This window comes from Geotrypetes seraphini, chromosome 3 (assembly GCF_902459505.1).
Source record: "Geotrypetes seraphini chromosome 3, aGeoSer1.1, whole genome shotgun sequence".
Taxonomy (NCBI): domain Eukaryota; kingdom Metazoa; phylum Chordata; class Amphibia; order Gymnophiona; family Dermophiidae; genus Geotrypetes; species Geotrypetes seraphini.
In genome coordinates, this window is record NC_047086.1 from 373,567,141 (window position 1) to 373,590,205 (window position 23,065).

General features: G+C 41.8%; 1 protein-coding gene across 3 annotated transcripts in view; it reads right to left on the reverse strand.

Annotated features, from left to right (window-relative positions):
• Window positions 1-23,065, reverse strand: part of SPTBN1 (spectrin beta, non-erythrocytic 1) — a 569,130-nt gene that overhangs the window by 14,238 nt on the left and 531,827 nt on the right. For all 3 annotated transcript variants that reach the window (XM_033938993.1, XM_033938994.1, XM_033938992.1), the window contains 2 exons: window positions 18,475-18,648; window positions 6,487-6,529 (listed from right to left, as the gene is read on the reverse strand). In XM_033938993.1, coding sequence (XP_033794884.1) covers window positions 6,487-6,529; window positions 18,475-18,648 — 217 coding nt within the window. The remainder of the gene's footprint in view (window positions 1-6,486; window positions 6,530-18,474; window positions 18,649-23,065) is intronic.

Genomic DNA, 23,065 nt, shown 5'->3' on the forward strand with positions numbered 1-23,065 from the left:
CATTCTGGAAAAGGCGCTTGCCAAACTTATCCATAGTTTTTCCCTCTCTGCCAGGAGGGGTGGAGGCATAGACACTGGAGCCCTGAGTTTTCTTTAAGGTGGACTCCACCAGGAGAGATTCATGGGGCAATTGAGGCTTGTCAAACTCTGGGATGGAAATGACCCGATACAAGCTATCCAATTTGCGAGGGGCCCCAGGGACAGTGAGGGGGTTCTCCCAGTTCTTATAAAAAGTTTCCCGTAGGATGTCATGTACGGGTAACTTAAGGAATTCTTTGGGAGGTTGCTCAAAGTCTAGGGCATCGAGAAAGGCCTGTGACTTCTTAGAGTCGGACTCTAAGGGAATGGAAAGAGCAGCTGACATCTCCCTGAGGAATTTGGTGAACGAGGACTGTTCAGGTTTTGAAACGGTATCAGTCACTGAAGGTTCCTCATCTGCCGAGGAAGCGTCTTCCTCGGTACCGGGTGGGGATTCTTCCCATAAGTCTGGGTCCCTGATGTTGGGGTGCGCACGGCAGGACATCGGTGTGGAGGGCTCGGCATGGCGGGTTTTGGAGAGAGACTTGCCAGAGCGGACCGAGACGGTATCGGGAGAGGAAGACCGGTGCCGTACCTGGTACCGAGAAGGATCGGCATCAGAGCGGGTCTGTACCGCAGGTTGGGAAAGATGTGGCTCGGCCGAGAGGACCGGCATGGAAGTGTTGAGCGGTACCGAGGGGGTCGACACCGATGGAACGGTGCGAGGCTCAGACCGGTCCTGTACCGGAAGGTGCGGTGCCAGTAACGCCGGCAACAGTTGTTGGAGTTGTTGCTGCAGCTGCTCCTGTAACTGGGTTTGGAGTATGGCTGCAATGCGGTCGTCCAGGGGGGGCACCAGTACCGCTTTTTTCTTTTTCGGTACCATAGGTGCTGCTCTACGCTCCGGCGATGAGGAGGCCGATGACGAGGCACTCACCGATATCGGAGCGGAGTGTTTGCGGGGTCGGTGCGGTGCCGGGGTTGCCGGTGTCGCAACCGTGGCAGGAGGGCGCTCAAGGGAAGTGGAAAGCTTCTTAGCCGGCTTACCTGGGGCCAGCGACCCCGAAGAAGGATCCGGTGGAGTCAAAGTAGTCGGTGTCGACTTTTGCGGTGCCGTCGACGTTGCGGCAGATTCCATGTCAGATCCGGTACCGAATAGAATATTTTGCTGGATCTGCCTATTTTTTAATGTTTGCTTTTTAAGCGTAGCACAGCGAGTGCAGGTGTCCGCCCGATGCTCTGGACCCAAGCACTGCAGGCACCAATTGTGCGGGTCGGTAAGAGAGATCGGGTGTGCACACCGCTGGCACTTCTTAAAGCCCGGTTGAGGGGGCATGAAGGGAAACACGGCCTCCGCAAAATCAAAGCCGGAGGCCTGTATGGTGGCAACAGGCCCCACTGGGGACGGCCCGAAAAAATAAAGAAAACTCGACGAGTTTTTTTTTTTTTTTTAAAGAAAATTAACGGGATCCGAAAGGAAAAAAATTGAAAAAATTGAAAAAAGTACGCGAGCGGGAAGGCAGAACTAAGTTTTCAACAGCCGTTGAAACACATGCGACTTCTTTGCTCTGCGGAAATGAAGAAACTGGGGACCACGCTCTCCTCCGTCGGGCGGGAAGGCACTCGCACATGCGCGGTGCGGCCAACTAGAACTTTCTAGTTAAAAGTGTCCGTACCGGGGCTCCGTTGGTGACGTCACCCATGCGTTAAGAATATGCTGACTGCTTGTCCTGGGATAATATGGATTATCTCGAAGCAAGTGTGAAAATGGATTTGAAAAAAGCAAGTACTACAAAATGAGCGCCTTTAATTATGGGCTTCAGGAAGCCAGTCAAAGGAACCTAGAGATTTCTGAAAGGATCATGAACCATATTAGGAAAAAGTATCAAGGTAGTGCATCAGAGATAGCAGTAAAGGCATATGCTCCATATGAAAGTTTAGTAAATTGTTTCAGATTATAAAATTTTCCTAGTTGTGGGGCCTTCTCAATATGATCTGAATAATAATTACATTTAGAATAAGAGTATAATCTAAAACACTGTCAAATGTTGTGGATTATGCCTCTTTCACTATTTATGTTCCCAGTGGCAAGGCTGTTTTAATAGAAATAATTTATCATACCAGGAACGAGAGTATTAAATAGTGTCCTTAGGGATGAATCCTAATTTGCAGCTTTATCATCTAGTGATGATAAAGAAACATTATCTATGGTTAATTACAGATTTTGCATAAATTATTCAAGAGTGAGTTATGCTGCTAATCAGGTTAGAAAATTCTAAAAATGAAAGCGCTATAATGCTTTGCAGATCTCTTATATTGCCTAAAGCAGGGGTGCCCACACTTTTTGGGCTTGCGAGCTACTTTTAAAATGACCAAGTCAAAATGATCTACCAACAATAAAATTTTAAAAAAACACAAAGCACACTGTACACATAGAAAATGTTAATTATCATTCCTATTCCAGGGTTTTTCAAAGAGGTCAAGTAGATGACTCTATGCACTATCACCTCAGTAACAACCATACAAAAATAGACAAATATACCCCCCTCCCTTTTTACTAAACCACGATAGCAGTTTTAGCGCAGGGAGCTGCGCTGAATGCCCAGCGCTGCTCTCGACGCTCAAAGGCTCCCTGTGCTAAAAACCTATATTGTGGTTTAGTAAAAGGGGACCTTAGTGTAAAATATAGACAGCAGATATAAATTCAGACACATTTTGATCACTAAATTTAAAATAAAATAATTTTTTCTACCTTGTCTGGTGATTTCATGAGTCTCTGGTTGCACTTTCTTCTTCTGACTGTGCATCCAATCTTTCTTCCCTTCTTTTAGCCTGTATGCTTCCTCTCCTCCAGACCTCATTCCCTCCCCCAACTTTTCCTTCTTCTCTCCCTTCCCTTTCTTTCTCTCTGCCTCCCTTTCTTTTTTTCTGTTTCTCTTCTTTCCTTCTGTCTCCCTGCCTGCCTTTTTTCTTTCTTTCTCCCTGCCCTCCCCCAAGCCACTGCCACTGCCAACGGGGACCAAACTGCCATCGGGACCAGGACCCAAACTGCCACCAATAACAGGCCCGAAAGCCGATGCCGCCCCAAGCTGTCCCTACTTCGGCCGACCAGCATCGCAATCGACCTATTGGGGGAAATGCTGCCGGGTCCTGCCTTCGCGGAAACAGAAAGTAGGCAGGACCCGGCAGCAAGAAGAGGAAATGCTTCACTAACCTGTCTCCCGCCTTAGCCCGTAGCGAACACTTGCTTCAGGGCTCTCAACATGTGCGTGCCGGCCTCCCTCCCCCCCCCCCGGACATAACTTCCGGTTTTGGAGGGAAGAGAAGAGAAGCCGGCACGCACACGTTAGAGCCCGGAGCATAAGTTCGCTACAGGCTGAAATCTCCAATCCGGGTTTTTTTCAAATGTTCAGCAGCCGCGGCAGCAGATGACAGCTGGGCGGACCGCCCAGCTAAAAGGCCCTAGGGAGAACACAGAGGAAGGCTGATCGGCCCGGTAGATCAGGACAGCAACACGAGTCTAGCGATCGACTCACGTTGCCTTCCTGAGCTACTGGTCGATCGCGATCGACGTGTTGGGCACCCCTGGCCTAAAGTCATAGAGGTTGCTGATAAATCAAAAGGAATTCCTGGAAGGACTGTGAATTTAAAGGAGAGTTTTCAGAAAAAGAAGGTCTATAAATTCTCTATATATACAACTGCTACCCTCCTCCCCATGTGAAATCAGTTTTCATACTGCTTGGAAAGGAAAAAAAAATAACTAAGAATGATATGGTATCTATTAAGCACAATACTTTTCTATTCAGAAGCTTTCAGAGCACTAGGTAGATTTCAGCAATATACTGTAAAAATAGCCAATTTGCACCTACTGTGGTTCTTCCATAAAAACATTAGATGTTTTACTGGGTTAGACTAAGGGTCCATCTAGCCCAATATCCTGTTTCCAACCATAGCCAAAAGGCAGCAAGACTCCATGCTACTTAAGCACAAAATATAAGCAATGGTTTTCCCTAGATTTAATAACAGTTTATAAACTTTTCCACTAGGACTTGGTTCAAACTTTTTTAAAACTCAACTATATTAATTGTTTTTACCTCTTGCTCTAGCAAAAAGTTCCAAAGCTTAAACTATGTGCTGAGTGAAAAAATATTTCTCCTATTTGTTTCAATTGTGCCACTATATAACTTTATGATGCATTCCCTGGTCTTTGTACTTTTTGAAAGAGTAAACAATTGATTCACGCTTACCTGATTCCCAAGATCTATTCAATGTAAGTATCATTTGTTGCTTCTTTCCTTTGATTTTGGCAATAGTGTCTTGGAATTGAAGATTTGCTACATTGTATTTAAGCTTGTACTTCAATACAGATCTAAAAAAATCTAAAAAAAGCAGCACCAGAACCTAGTCCGGTTCCTTACAGCATTCACTAGTCCAGTGGTTCCCAACCCTGTCCTGGAGTAACACCAGGCCAATTGGGTTTTCAGGCTAGCCCTAATGAATATGCATGAAGCAAATTTGCATGCCTATCACTTCCATCATATGCAAATCTCTCTCATGCATATTCATTAGGGCTAGCCTGAAAACCCGATTGGCCTGGTGTTCCTCCAGGACAAGGTTGGGAATCACTGCACTAGTCAACCTTTCTTCATTGAGAATTGTCCATTTAATCTTACACTCTTGTTATCTATCTTTGAACTGGTCCCAAATCCACAACAAAGCAATTCCTTCTATCCTGTGGCTTTTAAATTTTCTCAAGAGTCTCTCATGAGGGATTATATCAAAAGCTTTCTTAAAATCTAGATATACTACATCAAATGGCTCCCATTTATCAACATATTTATCCATGTCCCCAGAAAATATAACAAATTGGTGAGGCAAGACTTCCCTTGATTGAATATATGTTGATTTTGTCCTAATAAACCACATGTGTTTCTTAATAAACACATGTGTTTGGTAATTTTGTTCTTTATAATAGTTTCCACCACTTTGGCCTGGCACTGGATTATCCTGGAATTCTTTAAAAATTGATGTTTTTTTTTATGTTGGCCACCTTCCAATCTTCAGGTACTGTGGACAATTTTAATGACGTGTTAAAGATTACCAATAGGAGAACAGCAATTTTATTCCTTCAGTACTCTGGGGTATATATTGTATCATCCAGTTCAGGACATTTGCTATAAAGATGCTATTATGCTGTACAGATCTAGGGTATGGATTATCAATTGTTCTCTTAAACTTCTCTGAAGTATCACTTTTATTTACACCAATTGCTAGTCAGATATTACCATATTTTTTTGGAAATCTCAAAAGTGGGTGGAAATCTCAGCGCATCTTATGAAGCGAAGGCACAAGTTTTGTTACCCTCCACCAACGTACCATTGTAAAACCCGCCGCACCACCTTTTTAAACCCACTCACCCGCTGTAACACCTTCTTTTTTTTAACACCCCCGTCGTCTATTGTCGCCCCTTTTTCACCTGGTGGTCCAGTGTCCTCATCTTATTTCCCGGCCAGCAGCGAAACAGATCAGCAGCGTGGACGTCAGGAGAAAGCTTTACCTACTCCCACTCAGCCCCGCACTGATTTCCAAATGGCTGCTGTAGGTTCTCGCAGGACTCACAAAAACGTACGACAGCTATTTGGAAAGCAGTGCAGGGCCAAGTGGGAGAGTGTAAACCTTGCTCCTGATGTCTGTGCTGCTGATCTGTTTCGATGCTGGCCAGGAAATAAGGAGCCCGGAAGAGCGAAGGATGTGAGCACCATCTGCAAAATAGGTGCCGCGACAGGCAGGGAGGGAAGCTGGCTGGAGCTGCTGGGCAGGATTTTAAAAGGTACGGGGGGCTGGCCTGGAGCTGGCTGGCTTGGGGTTGGCTGGATAATAGGTTTGGGGCTGGCTGGCAGGTTGGCCTGGAGGTGGCTGACTTGGGACTGGCTGGTTTGGGCCTGGATGATTGGCCTGGGCTGGCTGGCCTGGGACTGCCTACCATTAGACATGCCCACCACTAGATGTGCCCTGTACCCTGCCTCGGCCTACCACTAGACCGGGGATAGGACACAGGGCACATCATTTGGTTCAGAATTTTTTTTCTTGATTTTTCCTCCTCTAGAGGTGGGTGTGTCTTATGGCCAGGTGCATCTTATGGAGCAAAAAATACGGTATATGAAACTGAGACTAGGAAAGACAGTCTTCACTAAAGACTAGCTTGTTCAGGTTTTTCCACTGATTTGAGTCTCAAAATATGGGTGATTTGCTTCTTAAAACTGTTGAATCACAGGCATTATATTTTTTTAAGAGTACTTGGTAAATTACAAAATGACAGTAGAGCTAGGATGAATTAAATCATGATACACTATGTGGCAGAGCCAGATATGTTCCCTTCTGTAGCAATCTAAAAAGAAAACATGACAATGTGAATTTGCTTAGACATCCCAATCTAGTGTTATAGAAAAAGCAAAGTCAGAAACTTACATCATCTTTGGCTTGGAAAAGGTACTCATTACCATCGCTGAGTCTGCAATAAAAAACAAAACAAAACAAAGGACACCATGTTTAGCTTTATTCATGCATTAATTCAGAGAATCAACCTGTCACAGAATTGACTTGAATACCAGACACTAAATTTAAACCATAAGCTGTTTCTCCACTCCTGAGACCTGATACCTTTTTTCTCCCCCCACCACTAACAAAGCTACAATTTTGAGTTCTTACTTATTTCTATTGATGGGAATAAGTAAATAAGTATGTAGTTCTGCTTTCATATATATTGCATATCATTGTAAAGTTATATTCAGCAGTTCTGTACTATGATGCGAGGGTAAATAAAAAAGTAAATGCAAAATACATTTAACAACTTTACTAGAAGTAACTGTGAGCAATTGAACATATCACTTTTCCACATACCGTATATACTCAAATATTAAAAGATGGCCCCCAAAAATGGGGGTCTCAGAACCTGTTGCAGGACTCTGCTGGTCCTGCCATGAAACCTGCTGGTCTAGCAGTGGTCGGGACAGAAGGGATCTCTCCCGCCTCCTATCCCAGACGATTCTAAGAATTTTTATCTCCCTCCTGCCTCTCCCGCGTACCTTTAGTATTCCTGGTTTTCCAGCAGTAAACCACGGCAAGAGTCACCTTCCTTCACTCCTGCCTGCGCAGAGCCGCTTGCTGATTGGGGACTGCGAGAACTCTTGGCTGCCAATCAGCTAGCAGCTCTGCGCAAGCAGGAGCAAAGGAAGGTTGTTTGAACTGAGAAAACAGTAAAAAAAAGCAGTTACTTACCTGTAACAGGTGTTATCCAGGGACAGCAGGCATATATTTTCACAGATGGGTAACATCATTAATGGAGCACCAGTACGGACAGTGCAAAAGTGTAGTCACTAACTTCTTTAGAAGTCGTGAGGCCGGTGCTAAAACCGCTAGCGTGGTTTAGTAGAAGAGGCCCTAAGTGTCTTACTTTTAAACTCATCTTCATATCAAACACTTACAGTCTATCAAGATGGCATCGGATTTTAAGCAATGCGGTGAGTAGTCTGGAGCAAAACTGTGGAAGTTTGTAATTGATGGGAGACGTAAATAGATCTGATGGGTTCCCCATGTCGAGAAGATTTGTTGGTACTGCCTTTATGTTCAGGGACCACTTGTAAGGCTGAAGGTATCTGCTCAGCTTGTCTGCTAGTATGTTCTGTTTGCCCGCCAGATATACAGCAATAAGAAAAATGTTTCTTTGAATGGTCCAATTACAAATTTGAGTCACTTCACGGCAAAGGAGGTGAGATCTTGTGCACCCTTGTTTGTTGACAATAGTATATAATGACCTGATTGTCTGTGCATATCAGGACCACTTCATTGAGAAGGTGATCCTGAAAAGTGTGTAGTGCTCTGCAAATTTCTCAGCACTTTAAGAGATTGATGTGAAAGGATTGTTCTTGAACAGTCCAAGTACCTTGAGTACGAAGGCTGTCCAGGTGAACTTCCCATCCAAACATGGATGCATCTGTCATATCTTTTGATACGATGACTCGTGATATAGTAGACCCCCTGAGAGGTTTGACAGAAGAAGCCACCACTGTAGAGACTGACAAAGACGTGAGATGACTCTGAGCTGATGGGAGAGCGGATCTGTGGCCTGAGACCACTGAGAGGCAAGAGTCCATTGGGGATCCCCGAGATGAAGACAGGCAAATTGTGTAACATAACTGTGGATGCCATGTGCCCCAGTAGATGCATCATACGATGCGCTGTTATGGTTTGTTGAGTAGAAACTTGGTTGCAAAAGCGGATTAGATTATCAAGCCTCTGCTGAGGAAGGTAGGCATGAATTTGAGTGATCCTATGAATTCCAGAGTTTGGGATGGTTGGAGACGGGATTTCTGGTAGTTTATCACAAATCCCAAAAGCTCCAATTGGCATATGGTGGAGGACATGTTTATCTGAGCTGCTTGAGGTGAATAGGGGAATACATGAAATCCGTAAGAGCAGAATGTTGCAGCTACTTTGTATAAATTCTGGGTGGTGATGCTAGCCTGAATGGTAGCACTCTGTACTGGATATGATAGGTCCCATCTGAAAGTGGAGGTATTGCCTGTGGGCTCAGAGGTCAAGGATTGGGTGCAGTCCTTCATTCTTCTTTGGTATGAGGAGATATTTGGAGTAAAAGCCCTGGCCCCTCTGCTGAGGAGGAACTGGTTCGATGGCATTCAACTGCAGGAGGGCTGAGAGTTCTTGCTGAAGACGGGGGGGGGGGGTCTGTTGTGAGTTGAAAGAGTACCTTCTTGGAGGTCTGTGTGCAGGTAATTTGTGAAGATGAAGAGCATAGCACTCTTATGACTCTTTAAAATCCAGTTGTCGGTTGTGATGAGGGACCAACAATGGTAGTGAGATTGGCGACTTCCGATGGGTTATGGAGGATGTTGAGATGGAAGAATGGTGGCTAGTCTCTGGATGAGGGAGTCAAAAGGACTGAGTAGATTTTTGTGAGGCTGAGTTTGTTGTTTCTGGGAACATTGCTGCCTGAGACGTTTCTGTGGAAGCAGCCTAGAAGACGACGTGGGCTGGAAATAGCGTCTCTTGTAAGATGCTGACTGATACCTAGGATTGTAGTATCTTCTAGTAGCCTGGGGTTTTGGAAGATTTTGCGGTAGGAGAGTTGTCATACTTTGCTCATGTTTGGTCATCTTTTGAGTGGCCTCTTCAATCTGTCACCAAACAGTTCATCTCCCAGGCAAGGAATATTAGCGAGATGGTCTTGCACATTAGGGCTTAGGTCAGAGACCCACAACCAAGCCTGGCGTCGCATGGGAAAAGACAGTATTGAAGCTCTGGAAGTGACATCAAATGCATCGAACACTGATCTGGCCATGAACTTTCTTGCTTTGTACAAATTATGAGTGATATCCTGGAATTGATCAAGGAGATCTGTAGGAGTATGCTGTTCAAAGGTGGCCAACTGTTGGACTAATTGCTTGAAGTAGGTGGTCATATAAAAATTATAACTTAGGATACGACTCATTAACATGGTGTTCTTATAAAAGTCATCTTCCATATTTGTCTAGGGTTTGGCCCTTTCTCCCAGGAGAGGACACTAACATAGTAACATAGTAGATGACGGCAGATAAAGACCCGAATGGTCCATCCAGTCTGCCCAACCTGATTCAACTTAAATTTTTTTTTTTTTTTTTCTTCTTAGCTATTTCTGGGCGAGAATCCAAAGCTTTACCCGGTACTGTGCTTGGGTTCCAACTGCCGAAATCTCTGTTAAGACTTACTCCAGCCCATCTACACCCTCCCAGCCATTGAAGCCCTCCCCTGCCCATCCTCCTCCAAACGGCCATACTAACATATGTCTTAGTACTGGCTGATCTTTTTAGGGCAGACTCAACTGAGAGATAGTGATGTTATAGTTGAGGTTTAGCAACCCTGGTACATGCCTAAAGGGAGTCAAGCTTATCTTGGTGCTACTTTTACAAGAGGTGACTTTCAGTTTTTGAACCTAGTATCCATTCATGGGATGGTGGAATAGAAATTTTAAACAATCCTAAGGAATTTGTTCAAAGTTCTAAGGCATCAAACAATTCAGCTCTCTGCTCTGATTCAGATTCCATCTTATCTGGTAGGGCTTGCCCCATTTGACAATGAATCAGGTGAATGACAAGCTCTCCGGTGGAGGACTTCCTGCCTAGAGGGAGAGGAGAAGAATCAGAAGTTATACCATGGGACTCTGGAGGAGAGAGTTCAGGGTCAGAGTATGTTGGATCTGAGAGTTCTGAGTCATAATCTGTTCTTCTAGGAGTTGAGACATGTTTGGAGCAGTGGTCTTTTGATTTAAATATGTGTCAATGAGAAGACCTATGACTGCAGTGCCTGGCCTATCGGTGTCTCAGAGATGAAGAACTATGAGCCTATGAGGCGTTACAGGCTTGGTACCAGAATCCTTGGTGGAGCAATGCTTGGGCTGGGATGGTACCAATGGAAGCCGAGGGAGGAATAAGAGCTGGTTGTGTCTGCAACATAAGTGCCAACACTGTTGAAGCAGCTTTCTAATTTGCTCTTTTCAGGATTGCACCAGTACTGCAGATGTTGTTGGTACAGTTGGTGCTGTCGGTGCTGCAGTGCATCGAGGTGTTGACCACCTCAATTAGGAGGCATACCTCTGAAAAGACACTAACTGTAGGGAAGAAGACCTTGGCTTCTTATGTCGGCGTTTGGTACCGGGCCATGGTGTGCCCTCACCTGGAGTACTGCGTCCAGCACTAGTCGCCGTACATGAAGAAAGACATGGTACTACTCAAAAGGGTCCAGAGAAGAGCGACTAAAATGGTTAAGAGCTGGAGGAGTTGCCGTACAGTGAGAGATTGGAGAAACGGGGCCTCTTCTCCCTTGAAAAGAGGAGACTGAGAGGAGACATGATTGAAACATTCAAAACACTGAAGGGAATAGAATTAGTACGTAAAGACAGACTCTCCAAGGTACGGAGAACGAGAGGGCACTCTCTAAAGTTGAAAGGGAATAGATTCTGTACAAACATAAGGAAGTTCTTCTTCACCCAGAGAGTGGTGGAGAGCTGGAATACTCTTCCGGAGTCTGTTGTAGGGGAAAACACCTTCTAGCTGGACAAGTTTCTGCTAAACTGGGATGTACACAGGTGAGGCTGGACCTCATTTTAGAGCACTGGTCTTTGACCTGGGGGCCGCCGCTGTGAGCGGGAACTGCTGGGCGCGATTCTTATGTTTGATGCTTGAGAAGACTCTGATGTCTGAGTAGGAGAAGTTATGGATATGCTTTCTTAGCATTTTAGAAGGAGAATTCGATGGTACAGACGGGAGTGCTGATGCTAACGTTGATGCCTCTGGGGAATGGTTATTGGACTTTGTTGGAAAAGAAGACATGGTCGATGTTGAAGAAGACCTGAAAAGGTTCTCCTGCTGTAGAAGCCTAGCTGTCAAAGAATGTTTCTGAAGGCTAGAAACAGCAGAAAACAAGTATCAACTCGGTGTTCAGGACCAAGACACTGAAGCTGTGTGGGTCAGTGATGTTACATTGAGAACACTTTTTTAAACCCGCTGGAAGGCTCGAACTATTGATAGAAAAATAACCACAGTGAGGTTGAAGGGCTCAATCGTAGCAGAGGTTGAGTAAAGAGGAGCCCAAAAATCGATCAAGGAAGCCGGCCTGCAAAGAGACTGAAAGGAGCTCAAAGGCCCTAAAAATGAAAATCTTTGAGAGGAAAAACAAATTAAAGTACTAGGGAAATAAAATAATTAAGAAATATGTAGGAAAAAAAAGAAAGGAAAACAGGAAAAAAAACAGAAAAATGTATGGTTTGGAGACATATGCAAGAAACACAACTTCTTAGCTCAACGGAAGACTAAGAACTGATAGTCCCATTGAGCTGATGTCAGACGGGAAGGCACTTGCGCATTCGACAGTACACTTTTGCACTGGTCCATTCTGGGGTCTGTGGCTAACGTCACCATCTGTGAGAATATACTGTCTGCTTGTCATGGCACAAAAAAAACACTAAGAGCCACCGCAGGAGCGGACTACTGGGCATGATGGACCACTGGTCTGACCCAGCAGCGGCAATTCTTATGTTCTACAGGGTTAAAAAATACAGGGGAAATCAATTTGGCCTCAAATAAATAGGATGTTGGAAAATCCGGTAGCCTTGACATATGATACTATTTTATTTGGCACAGCAATGAGAGCAAAGTCAAATTTCGTCAAATGACAACAAACTTTTATTTATTTTGACTGGAGTAGCAATTCAACAAATAACATACAATTGGAAAAATTACGACAGATTAAATGATAACTTATGATGGAATTCTATATGCCATATATATATAAAATGGAACGTACAATAGCAACACAAAAAGGATATTTTGGTAAATTTCAGAAAATATGGAGACCATTAACAGACTTTTGTAATGAATGATAACATTTTCCTAAGGTAAGATATTTGATAGAAGGGAAAAGGGTGGGTATTATTTTTATTTATCTCATAATACATATGAATATGTCAATAGTCTCAATGTATTGTATGACATACTGTTACGTACGGTTTTCTATTTAATAATATTTGTTCAGATATCAGGTGTAAAACATAATATTCAAGATATTAGAATATAAATATATAATGAAATGTTATATTTAATGTGTTATATGAGAGTTAATCAAGTGTATTTATAAGTTCATATGATATATGCAAAAATGAATAAAGAATTTAAAAATTTAAAAATACAGGGGAAAAGCTGCAGAGAATGGCTCAAGGAAATCTTTCCAAACCCTTTTTGTTTATGTATGTTTATGGGCGGCTATGTCTAGAATTGGGGATGTGACTATCCTAACTATGCTTACATTATGTAATTTGGGGGCATGTTTAGATTCTAAATTGATGAAAGAATAGGTATCTTATCAAATAGATATTTTACAGATTAAGACTGACAATGGACAATGATAGGTTAGTTATAAAGAGCCTAGTCACTACATATTTTGACTACTGCAACAGTTTATTGCTAGGTGTTCCAAAGAATATGTTGAAAGCAATGCAGGTTACTCAAAATACAACCTGGTTCTGAAGCAACTACATTGGCGTGATGACGTAAACATACTTAACGGCTCTGCGTTGCATTGCCGCTGATGCAAACAGGTTCTATAAAGGGACAAAACACCATGAAGGGATGTCCTGCCAACTTTCGTATCTCAGAACCATATTCTACATTAGAATTCCATAGGTCCCAACAGTTTGTGCTCTTAATTAAAAAAAAAAAAAATATATTTGCCAGTTAATTGCATCCCTTTAATAAACCTGTTTGCATTCAGCGGCAATGCAATGCAGAGCTGGCAAGCGTGTTTGTCATCATGCAATGGCTCTTTAACTTCATAAGTGCTCTGCTGGCATTTACAAATCTCTAGTGCCGGTGGGAGACGAAAGTGTTAATGAAAGGTATGGTAAGCAAAACAAGTAATTGTTCCATAGACTTGTTAAGTTTATGTATGTAAAGTAATGGAAGGCATTACACTAAGTCAGTGAAACGGAAACTTTGTTGAACTGCCAGTCTTCATCTTTGAGCTACATGCTTTATTTAATATAGAGAGAATATTGTAAAATGCAAAAAAATAAAAAAATAAAAATTTAAATAATTCATAAAAAATGATACCGGGTTTTTTAAAATAAAAGACTAATGATAGCTCTCAACGAAGGGACTGCACTAGTTCAATATAATATTCAGCACCTGTGAGTGCTTGAAGTCTTTTTCCCACCCAAAAAAATTTATTTAGGGCACTGCAACATATACAGGCCCTTTGTGTGTGAGCTATGTAAAATGACATACCAAGAGATAATAATAGTCATTACAATATCTGTCAAGGGGAGCCCATGATTTAACAAAATAGCTAGAATATTTCCCTCAATAAATGTTAGTCATGCTCTATATCTCCAGGCATACTACCCCACATCTTATTTCATTCTCACAAGGTGCACAGTTTCTGGTGCTCTATATCAGGGGTGTCAAAGTCCCTCCTCGAGGGCCACAATCCAGTCAGGTTTTCAGGATTTCCCCAATTGTGGTATAAATTAATATCTGGATATTTGAATAAAAAACCAAAAAATGGTCTAAGAGACATTTGGAGCATTGAGATTGGACATCAGATTAATGTATCTCAATGGCCACTAATTTGGTCTTGGAGAATGGGATGTACAGTGTCAGCATCTATGAGACAAACTTGGTTCTTTTTATTACATAGAGCTTTTTGGACCCCTACACGTTTGCAAAAATTAGACAGTTCTAAGTCCAATAAATGCTGGCACTGTAATCTAGAACCAGGGACATTAGATCATTTATTGTATCATTGTCCCTATATTAAAATTTTTTGGAATTCAATTTGGCCACAAATTAATAAATTGATGGAAAATCATATTGCAATATCATATGATACAATATTATTTGGAATGATGATGAGAAAAAAAAGTCAAATTTCACCAGAAAATAACAAGCTCTTATTAATTATGACAGGGGTTGCCATTCTAGCATATAACTAACAACTGGAAGAATTATAACAACCTAAATTATACATTTTGGTGGAATACAATATGTCATATATTTAAAATGGAAAGAACAATAGCAATACAAAGGGGGACATATACTAAATTTATAAAAATATGGGGGCCATTGACAAAATATTGTAATGAATAAATAGTAGGATTTTTCTTCTTCTTTTCTTCTTTTAAGGATCTTTTTTATGACGCACATAGAGGGGGGGTAAGGAAAATAATTTCTAAATAATATGTTATAATATATTATACAATATGTAATGTATGATTGAAAAGTAATAGAAGGGTGGGGGGAGGGAGAGGGGATAAAATTTATTTAGAACATAATGTATTAGATAAAAAAATGTTATTGAATATTTATCAATTATATTCTAACATGTTGTATACTTTCTGTAAAATTTGAAAATTAAAAATATTATATTAAAGTAATAAAAGGGTGGGGGGAGGGTGAGGGGGAAAATTAAATTTAGATATATAATGTATTAGATATAAAAGTGATACTATGTATTTATTAATTGTATTTTAATATTTTGTACACTTTATGAAAAATTTGAAAATAAAAAATAATGAAAAAAAAAAAAAAAAAAAAGGATTTCCCCAATGAATATGCATGAGATCTATTTGCATGCACTGCTTTTATTGCATGCTAATAGATCTCATGCATATTCATTGGGGAAATCCTGAATACCCGACTGGATTGCGGCCCTCGAGGAGGGACTTTGACACCCCTGCTCTATATGGAACAAAATTTGCAACATTTTCTTACTAGATTCCACATCACTTAACATATAAAACTATCATTCTTAGATCCTGCAATCCAGATCTTGGAATTCCTGATTCTTACTCGTAACTCTAATGACAGCTTTAGCAGTTCATCTACTAGTGTGTTACTGGAAAGATAACTCACAATTGAATTTATCGGAATGGTGGAACTACCTTAGCTCTATAAATCATTGCATCCAGTCTAGATGTTCTAAAGAAAAGCTTTATTTATATGAGATTTTCCTCACCAGGGACACTTTCTACCTCTCTTTCTAGCTGTCCTGCTGCTCATTCAGGCATTGCCCTCCCCCTCGGTTGGCCCACCATCATGTAAAGTTCTGGCATTTGCTGCCAGTCCTTTTCCTCAACTAACAGCAGACCCTTTATTTTCCCCCATTCTTCAGTCCTAACTCCTGCTCCTTTGCAACAATTTCCCCTCTCCCCAAGAACAATCATTGATTCTCTCCAAAGACCCTATACAAAGCTCAGCTTCCCCCCCCCCCAAGCCCTCCCTTCCTGTGACAAGAAGCCTTCACACTGGCTGGATTCTATCACAACTTCTGCACTTTAGAGTTACCAGACTTCTTCTTTAACCTGGTTCTGCTCCACCCCAGCCCCTATACAAACCTCATGAATCCTTCTTTGAGCTCGAGGACGCTTATGGAATGCCTCTGTGCATGCTTTGATGCAATGACATCAAGCGCATGCATGTGACATCATCGTGCTGACATCTGCTCATGCAGAGGGGCTCTCCAGATGCAGCCCTACGTTTTTTGATGTCTTCCAAAACTCAGACAAACTGCTAGGTTTTAGACATCCCTCTGGGCACTCAGACAGTCCTCTAAAAAGAGAACATGTCCATGTTTTCCCGGACATCTGGTAATACTATCTGCACTGAAGGAGGGAGCATGAAAAGTTACAGTGTGCTAAACTTTGAAAAATATTCACACAGTTAACTATCCTTCTGGCTTTGAGACAGGTAAGTTACACATTTTAAGAATCCTGAAAAAATCTAGACAATTGGCAATCCTAGCCTCCTGAATCCTAAGCATATCTGATAGGGCACCCCTCCTAAAATTCTGGGCCCAAGATACATGCCTAGTTTGCTTATGCCTTAATCCGGCTCTAGTGTTTGTTAATATGTACCTCTGTTGTGTGCACTCACTGAGGGAAGTACAGTTGCTCTTGTTATTTGCCAGTTCATGATTCGTGATTTCACTTATCCATGGGTTACATGCATTGTGACTGCTATTCGCGCCACGTGTTTGTATATTTGCAGACCTCTGACCTTAGAAAAATACTTTGTTTCCTTTCACTTCATGTTTTGGCTTTGCTACCAGAAACAGACACCATATTGATTGCATATTCTTATGATTAGACACCTTGGACACCTTTATATTACATAGGACTATATTTAATGTGGGTATGGGGAGGTATGTTATGTGATTTAATGGGTTTATTCCTGATGAATGGGATGGGTGGGGGAGGGGTCTTTTTTATATGCATTTAACAATAATTGTTAGAATGTCAAGTGATTTGTACGAATTATCTGATTGAATTTTGTACACTTGTTGCAAGAGTTAAAACTGAATAAAGAATTAAAAAAAAAAAAATAGCATTACTGTATTTCTAATGGTGAGAAAACCATGATGCATTACATTGGTTAATGAGCACAAGCAAACAAAAACATGCCCAAGAGTTCCACAGGAAATAAGGGATACCAGAAAATAGGACACTGTGGAATGCATTACATTGCAGCCACCTGATGGTTTAGTAGTTTGCTCCTTTAAGCAAGGAGGTTTTTATCAAGCTTTGACATCCACCAGACCATTCCTCATACTGAAACCTTACTTGGACTCCTGAGGAAGGCTCATGTGAGCCAAAACATGGACCATGTTGGTTCCACCAATACTATCAGGGCCAGCTGCTTCACACAGTGGATGTATTTGCCTTGTTTTTTTTTTTTTTTTACCTATTTTGAATAAACATTACTTCAAGAACATTGCATTCCAGTATCCTATTTTCTGGTATTGGTTTATGAGCATACAAATTGTTTACTGTGGTTGTGCAATATTATTTTTCAGCACTGTTGTGTGCAATGTTTTTGTTTAAGAATGTTACTTTTAAGGATGAGGAAACTATGGTGCATCACACTGATTAATGAGCACACTAATTGTTTATTGTAGTTGTGCAATACTGTAGCCTGTAGTACATTACAATATTTATTTTCCAGCACTGTTCTGTGCAATTATTTTAAGAATGTTACTTCTATAAGCAGTACTGCAAATAAAAAAAATATGTTTGCGATATTCTAAATTTCTACTATGGTTTTTGTCAAATGCTGTGCCATGCAGGAACCTAACCCTATTTTTCCAATAGGATCCATTATTCACTTTACGCAGTTTTGAGGTGCAAAATGTACTGCTGGAACCTAACCATAGATGCAGAATTTCGTTATTTGCAAACTTTTCCAGGAACCATACTACCACAAATAACAAGAATGGACTGTAACTGGAGGCAGAAGTTGTGGTTGAGGGGGAGTTATCTTGCAGACAAAGTGTGGTTGCTGAAAAGTACATTTTGTGGGTGGGGTAATTAGAGAAGTGATGCAACAATTGTATGTGGGGGGATAGTTTTCATTAGGAAGGTGTTTTTTGGAGATGTGGTAGTTTGAAGAGCAGTAAGGAAGTTGCAGGGGATAGGTTTTAGGGGTGTGGCATTTTAAATGGCGGTGAGGCAGTTGGGGATATATTTAGGGGAGAGTGGAGAACAAGGAGAAGCAGTGTGAAAGGTGGAATTCTCCAACTGCTATGTTCACAGTTTGGAAATTTCTGAGCTACAAAAGCTACATTTACTCCAACAGAAATGCACTGGCCAAGTTTTTTTTTGGGGGGGTAGCAATTTATTTTTCTGGAACAGCAAGTCTGATATGGCTTATTTTCAAATCAATATGTGTATTTACTGTTTGTTTTCATCCCATTTTGTTACATTTTTGCAATTATTTCCCTTGCCCTCCCCCCCCCTTGCCAGACAGACATGAACTCCTTTTGCATAATTCTTTCCAATTTCCATTGGGTTGGATAAAATAAAGAAAGAAGTCACAAACCAAAAGAAGAAAATAGTTCAGAATGTACAAGCCTTACTTGAGTTTGAAGACGTGTTTTTTCTTCTTGTAGTCAACTGCGACTTCACAAACTGCCTCCTTCAGACCAACAGGAATTTCATTGTGGTATGGAATACCAGAAGCAGCACTCTTGGCATCTTTGTAGAAGCCCATCTCCTGGGTATTTATCACACAGTACACATTATGCCAGGACCTTTGAAACACAGTAAAACGTTTATTCAGAGAATTTATGGACTTTTTTGTTCTTGTTTCAACCAGTACTACCACTATTATTTATCATTTCTATAGCGCTGAAAGGCATTCGTAGTGCTGTACATTTACCATTCAACAGATGGTCCCTGCTCAGAAAAGCTTACAATCTAATTTGGACAGACAGGACATCTTAGGGTTGGGGAGTTTCTGGCAGAAGGAATGATACATGTACAACTCAAAAAGGGGCGTGGTCAAGGGAGGGACATAGCTAGATCATAGGTGTTCCGAGGATTTAAGCGTGGAGTTATACAATACTTCCATTTCTGTGCTTGACAGTAGTTAGGTGTGAGCATTTACACCAGCCTTTAACAGACATAAATGTTCACATTTAAAGTTAGGTATGAACAGAGGCATAGTGAGTGGGGGTAGATCACCCCAGGCACTATCTTGGCGGGGGCTTAGCACCTCTTCTTCATATCTTCGCCAGAAGACTCCTTGTGCCAGCCCCAGCTCCCCATCCAACATCACCCTCCCATCATGGTCAGAGGTGGAGCCGAGGCCGATACGAGCAGTAGCTCGATACTGGCGAAGATAAAAGGATTTCCCCAACCACTGCTCTCTGGCACTGCCCAGGAATTGATCCACCTAGCTGTGACTGATGGACTTACTTAATAAGCTGTGCTTTAGAACCATACAGTGAAGCTGAGCGCACTATTTTCTTTTCTTTTTTTTTTTTTAATATTTTTTATTCTTTTTTTAAATTCTTACATCAAGTGAAATACATGTAATACATTCAATTATGAAAAAACACTTGAAATTATTATTAAATGTTCTTACAATGTGAATTAAATAAACCCTTTATCAGAATTTTATATCATATTAATATTACAATAGTTTTCCCTCCCTACCCCTTCTATATGTTCTATACATGTGTTATTATATCTGATCAGTAGAATAATTTGTCAATGGTCCCCATATTTTCTAATGCTCAACTAAAAACATAATTTTAAGGTTGCTGCTCTAAATCATAGTTATATTGTGAGCCCACTGGGAAAGATAGGGAAAATACTTAAGAGTACCTGACAGAAAAAACATTATATACCACCCTGAACTTCTCCAAGATAGGGTGATATATAAAATGTCAACTAACATAATTGTATGAAAATGTGCAAATCAGAAAGCAAGCTAGTGATCATGGAAACATGTAGCAAAGTCAACATTTTGTGCAGAGATTGTAACTGCACCTGGATGAACTGCATGCACGTGCATTATAAGCATCAGATTTGTTGTGTGGATGCCAAATATATATTCCATCAATAGTAATAAAACCCTTAGCGCGTATGCGCACTTTAAACTCCGTGCCTCCGCATGCGCAGTAGAATAATCTCGCCTTCTGCCGCCGATCACCTGCCTGCGTCAGCTGATTTCCTGCCTTCTGCCCTGATCGCTGACGCTGGCTGACTTCCTGCCTTCTGCCTACGCTGCTGGGACTCCTCTTCTTCTCACTTCCGGACCAGCAGTGGCAGCAACTGCGGTTTCATCAAGCATCCGTGGGGCCTTTGCTAGGCTGGCCCACTTCGATGATGCGAGGTGGGCCGGCCTAGCAAAAGCCCCGAGGCTGCCTGATGAAACTGCAGCTAAAGCTAAACTAAAGCTAGCGGATGCTGGACAGGGGGGGAGGTAAAAGGAAGAGAGAAGGGCTACTGCTGAACAGGGGGAGGTAAAAGGAAGGGAGAAGGGCTACTGCTGGACACGGGAGGTAAAAGGAAGGGGAGAAGAGGTGCTGCTGGACAGGGGAAGCAGGGAAGGGAGAAGGGGTACAGCTGGACAGGTGGGGAAGTAAAAGAAAGGGAGAATATGGGGGAGGGAAGGAGGACCAGAGGAGAAGCATGCAGGAGGCCCTGAAAACATAGTTAAAAGCACAGAAAAATAAGTCATCAAACAACAAAGAAAAAAAGGAAGAAAGAAAAAGGACACACAGAAAGACAGGGGGCCAGGGAGAGAGACAGACAGACAGACAGAAAGAAAGACAGAGACAGGCAGACAAGGGACCAGGGAGAGAGAAAGACAGACAGACAGAAAGAGGGGACAGGGAGAGAGGAAAAGACAGACAGAAAGAAAGGCCTCAGCGCCCCATTGTGCTAAAAATCTACACATCTATTCTAGCACCTGTTAATGCAACGGGCTTAAATACTTATACTGTATTACTGGTATGGTATCAATTTCTGTCACATTACAACACTTCTTTAACACTGCATTTGGGATGGACTGCCTCACTTTCTTATCCCTCTGCAGATTTTTTTTGGTCCGCTCATCCCCTTCAATATGAAAAAAGTGGCAGGTAGCTTATGCTGGAACAAGTAAATAAACTGACACTAACACTACCCACAGAAAAGCAAGCTAACCTTTTTATTCTAAGCTAAATCCCAGCATTAGATAAACCACCACTGCAATATCTTCATGTCTTATACTATTACTACTACTATTCATTATTTATAAATCACTACCAGACACACGCAACGCTGTATAACTAACACACAAGAGATAGTCGCAGTGCAAAAGAGCTTACAATCTAATTAAGACGGACATTGGGCAAAGGATTATACATGTTACATAGGTGAGGAAATACAAGGGACTAGAAGTAGAGGAGTAAATAGGAAATGGCAAAAGATATGGGTGATTTACAAGTTGAGAGAGTAGGGCATAAAGCACAGTTACTTACCGTAACAGTTGTTATCCAGGGACAGCAGGCAGCTAGTCTCACATGTGGATGACATCATCCACGGAGCCTGGATGCGGATAGCCTTGCAAGCAGACTTGCTTGTAGAAACATAGAAGTTTCGAGTCTGCCGCACCGCGCATGTGCCTTCCCACCCAGCACAGGGCGAGTCTCCTCAGTTCATATAGCTAGCAGAGAAGCCAACCAGGGGAGGTGGGTGGGTTGTGAGAATAGCTGCCTGCTGTCCCTGGATAACAACTGTTACGGTAAGTAACTGTACCTTATCCCAGGACAAGCAGGCAGCTTATTCTCACATGTGGGTGACCTCCAAGCTAACCAGAATGGGATGGTGGGAGTATTGGCAACTTAGGAGAATTAGCTCTTCAAGCTGTCATCTCCGGATCAGACCTTAGGTCCATCTAGTCCTGTGATCCGCTCATGCGGAGACACAGCCAGGTTAGTCACCTGTATCCTCCTCAAAAGATGCATAGAAAGATACGGGTGACTAACCTTTTTTTTGCACCTGGCTGGGCCTCTGCATGAGCGGATCACTGGACTAGATGGACCTAAGGTCTGATCCGGAGATGGCAGTTCTTATGTTCTAATACTCTCTGGCCAAAATGGCCATCCCGTCTGGAGAAAACATCCAGACAATAGTGAGAGATGAAAATAAGAACCAAGGACCAGGTGGCAGCTTTGCAAATTTCCTCAATAGGAGTGGATCTGAGGAAAGCTACTGAAGCCGCCATGGCTCTGACTTGACTCTGTAGATGCAGTCCAGCAGAAAGATATACAAGCAGCCATCCAGTTGGAGATGGTACGCTTAGAAATTGGATGTCCCGTTTGGATCGAAGGAGACAAAAAGTTGAGGAGCAGTTCTCTGTGGTTTGGTGTGTTCCAGATAGAAGGCCAAAGCATGTTTACAGTCCAGAGTTTGAAGAGCTGATTCTCCAGGATGAAAAAAGGTCTTGAAAAAAACACTGAAAGTACAATAGATTGGTTGAGATGAAATTTTGAAACCACTTTAGGTAAGAATTTAGGATGAGTATGGAGGACCACCTTGTCATGATGGAAAACAGTGAAAGGTGGATCAGCAACTTTTTTTTTTTTAAATTCTTTATTCGTTTTTAAACTTTCATCAAGTGTACAGAAATTATAATAAACACTTGAACATCTTATCATTGTATCTTATAAATATAAATGCAACCCTCCCTCCAAGCCCATTATTCATTATAAGATCATAAACTTTCCCATTAAACCCTTCCCCTCTTTCATCACTAAGTGGTGTATAATTAATAGAAAAATGGTATTTAATCATGACAAAAAGATGTTAATGGCTCCCATATTTTTATAAAACTTTTATACTTTCCATTCTGTACTGCCAGTGATCTTTCCATTCTATAAAAGTGACACAATGAATGATGGAAAACTGTGAAAGGTGGATCAGCAACTAAAGCAACAAGTGAGATACTTCAGATGAGCTGTAGACATTAATTCAAATGGAGGCTTCATCAATTGAGCAAGAACAACATTGAGATCCCAAACATTGAGGAGGTTTGACATTGAAAAGTCCTTTCATAAATTTGGAAACCACTGGATGAGCAGAGAGGAGTTTCCCTTCAATAGGCTGATGAAAAGCAGTAATTGCACTGAGATGGACTCGAATGGATGTAGACTTGAGGCCAGAAGTAGACAAGTG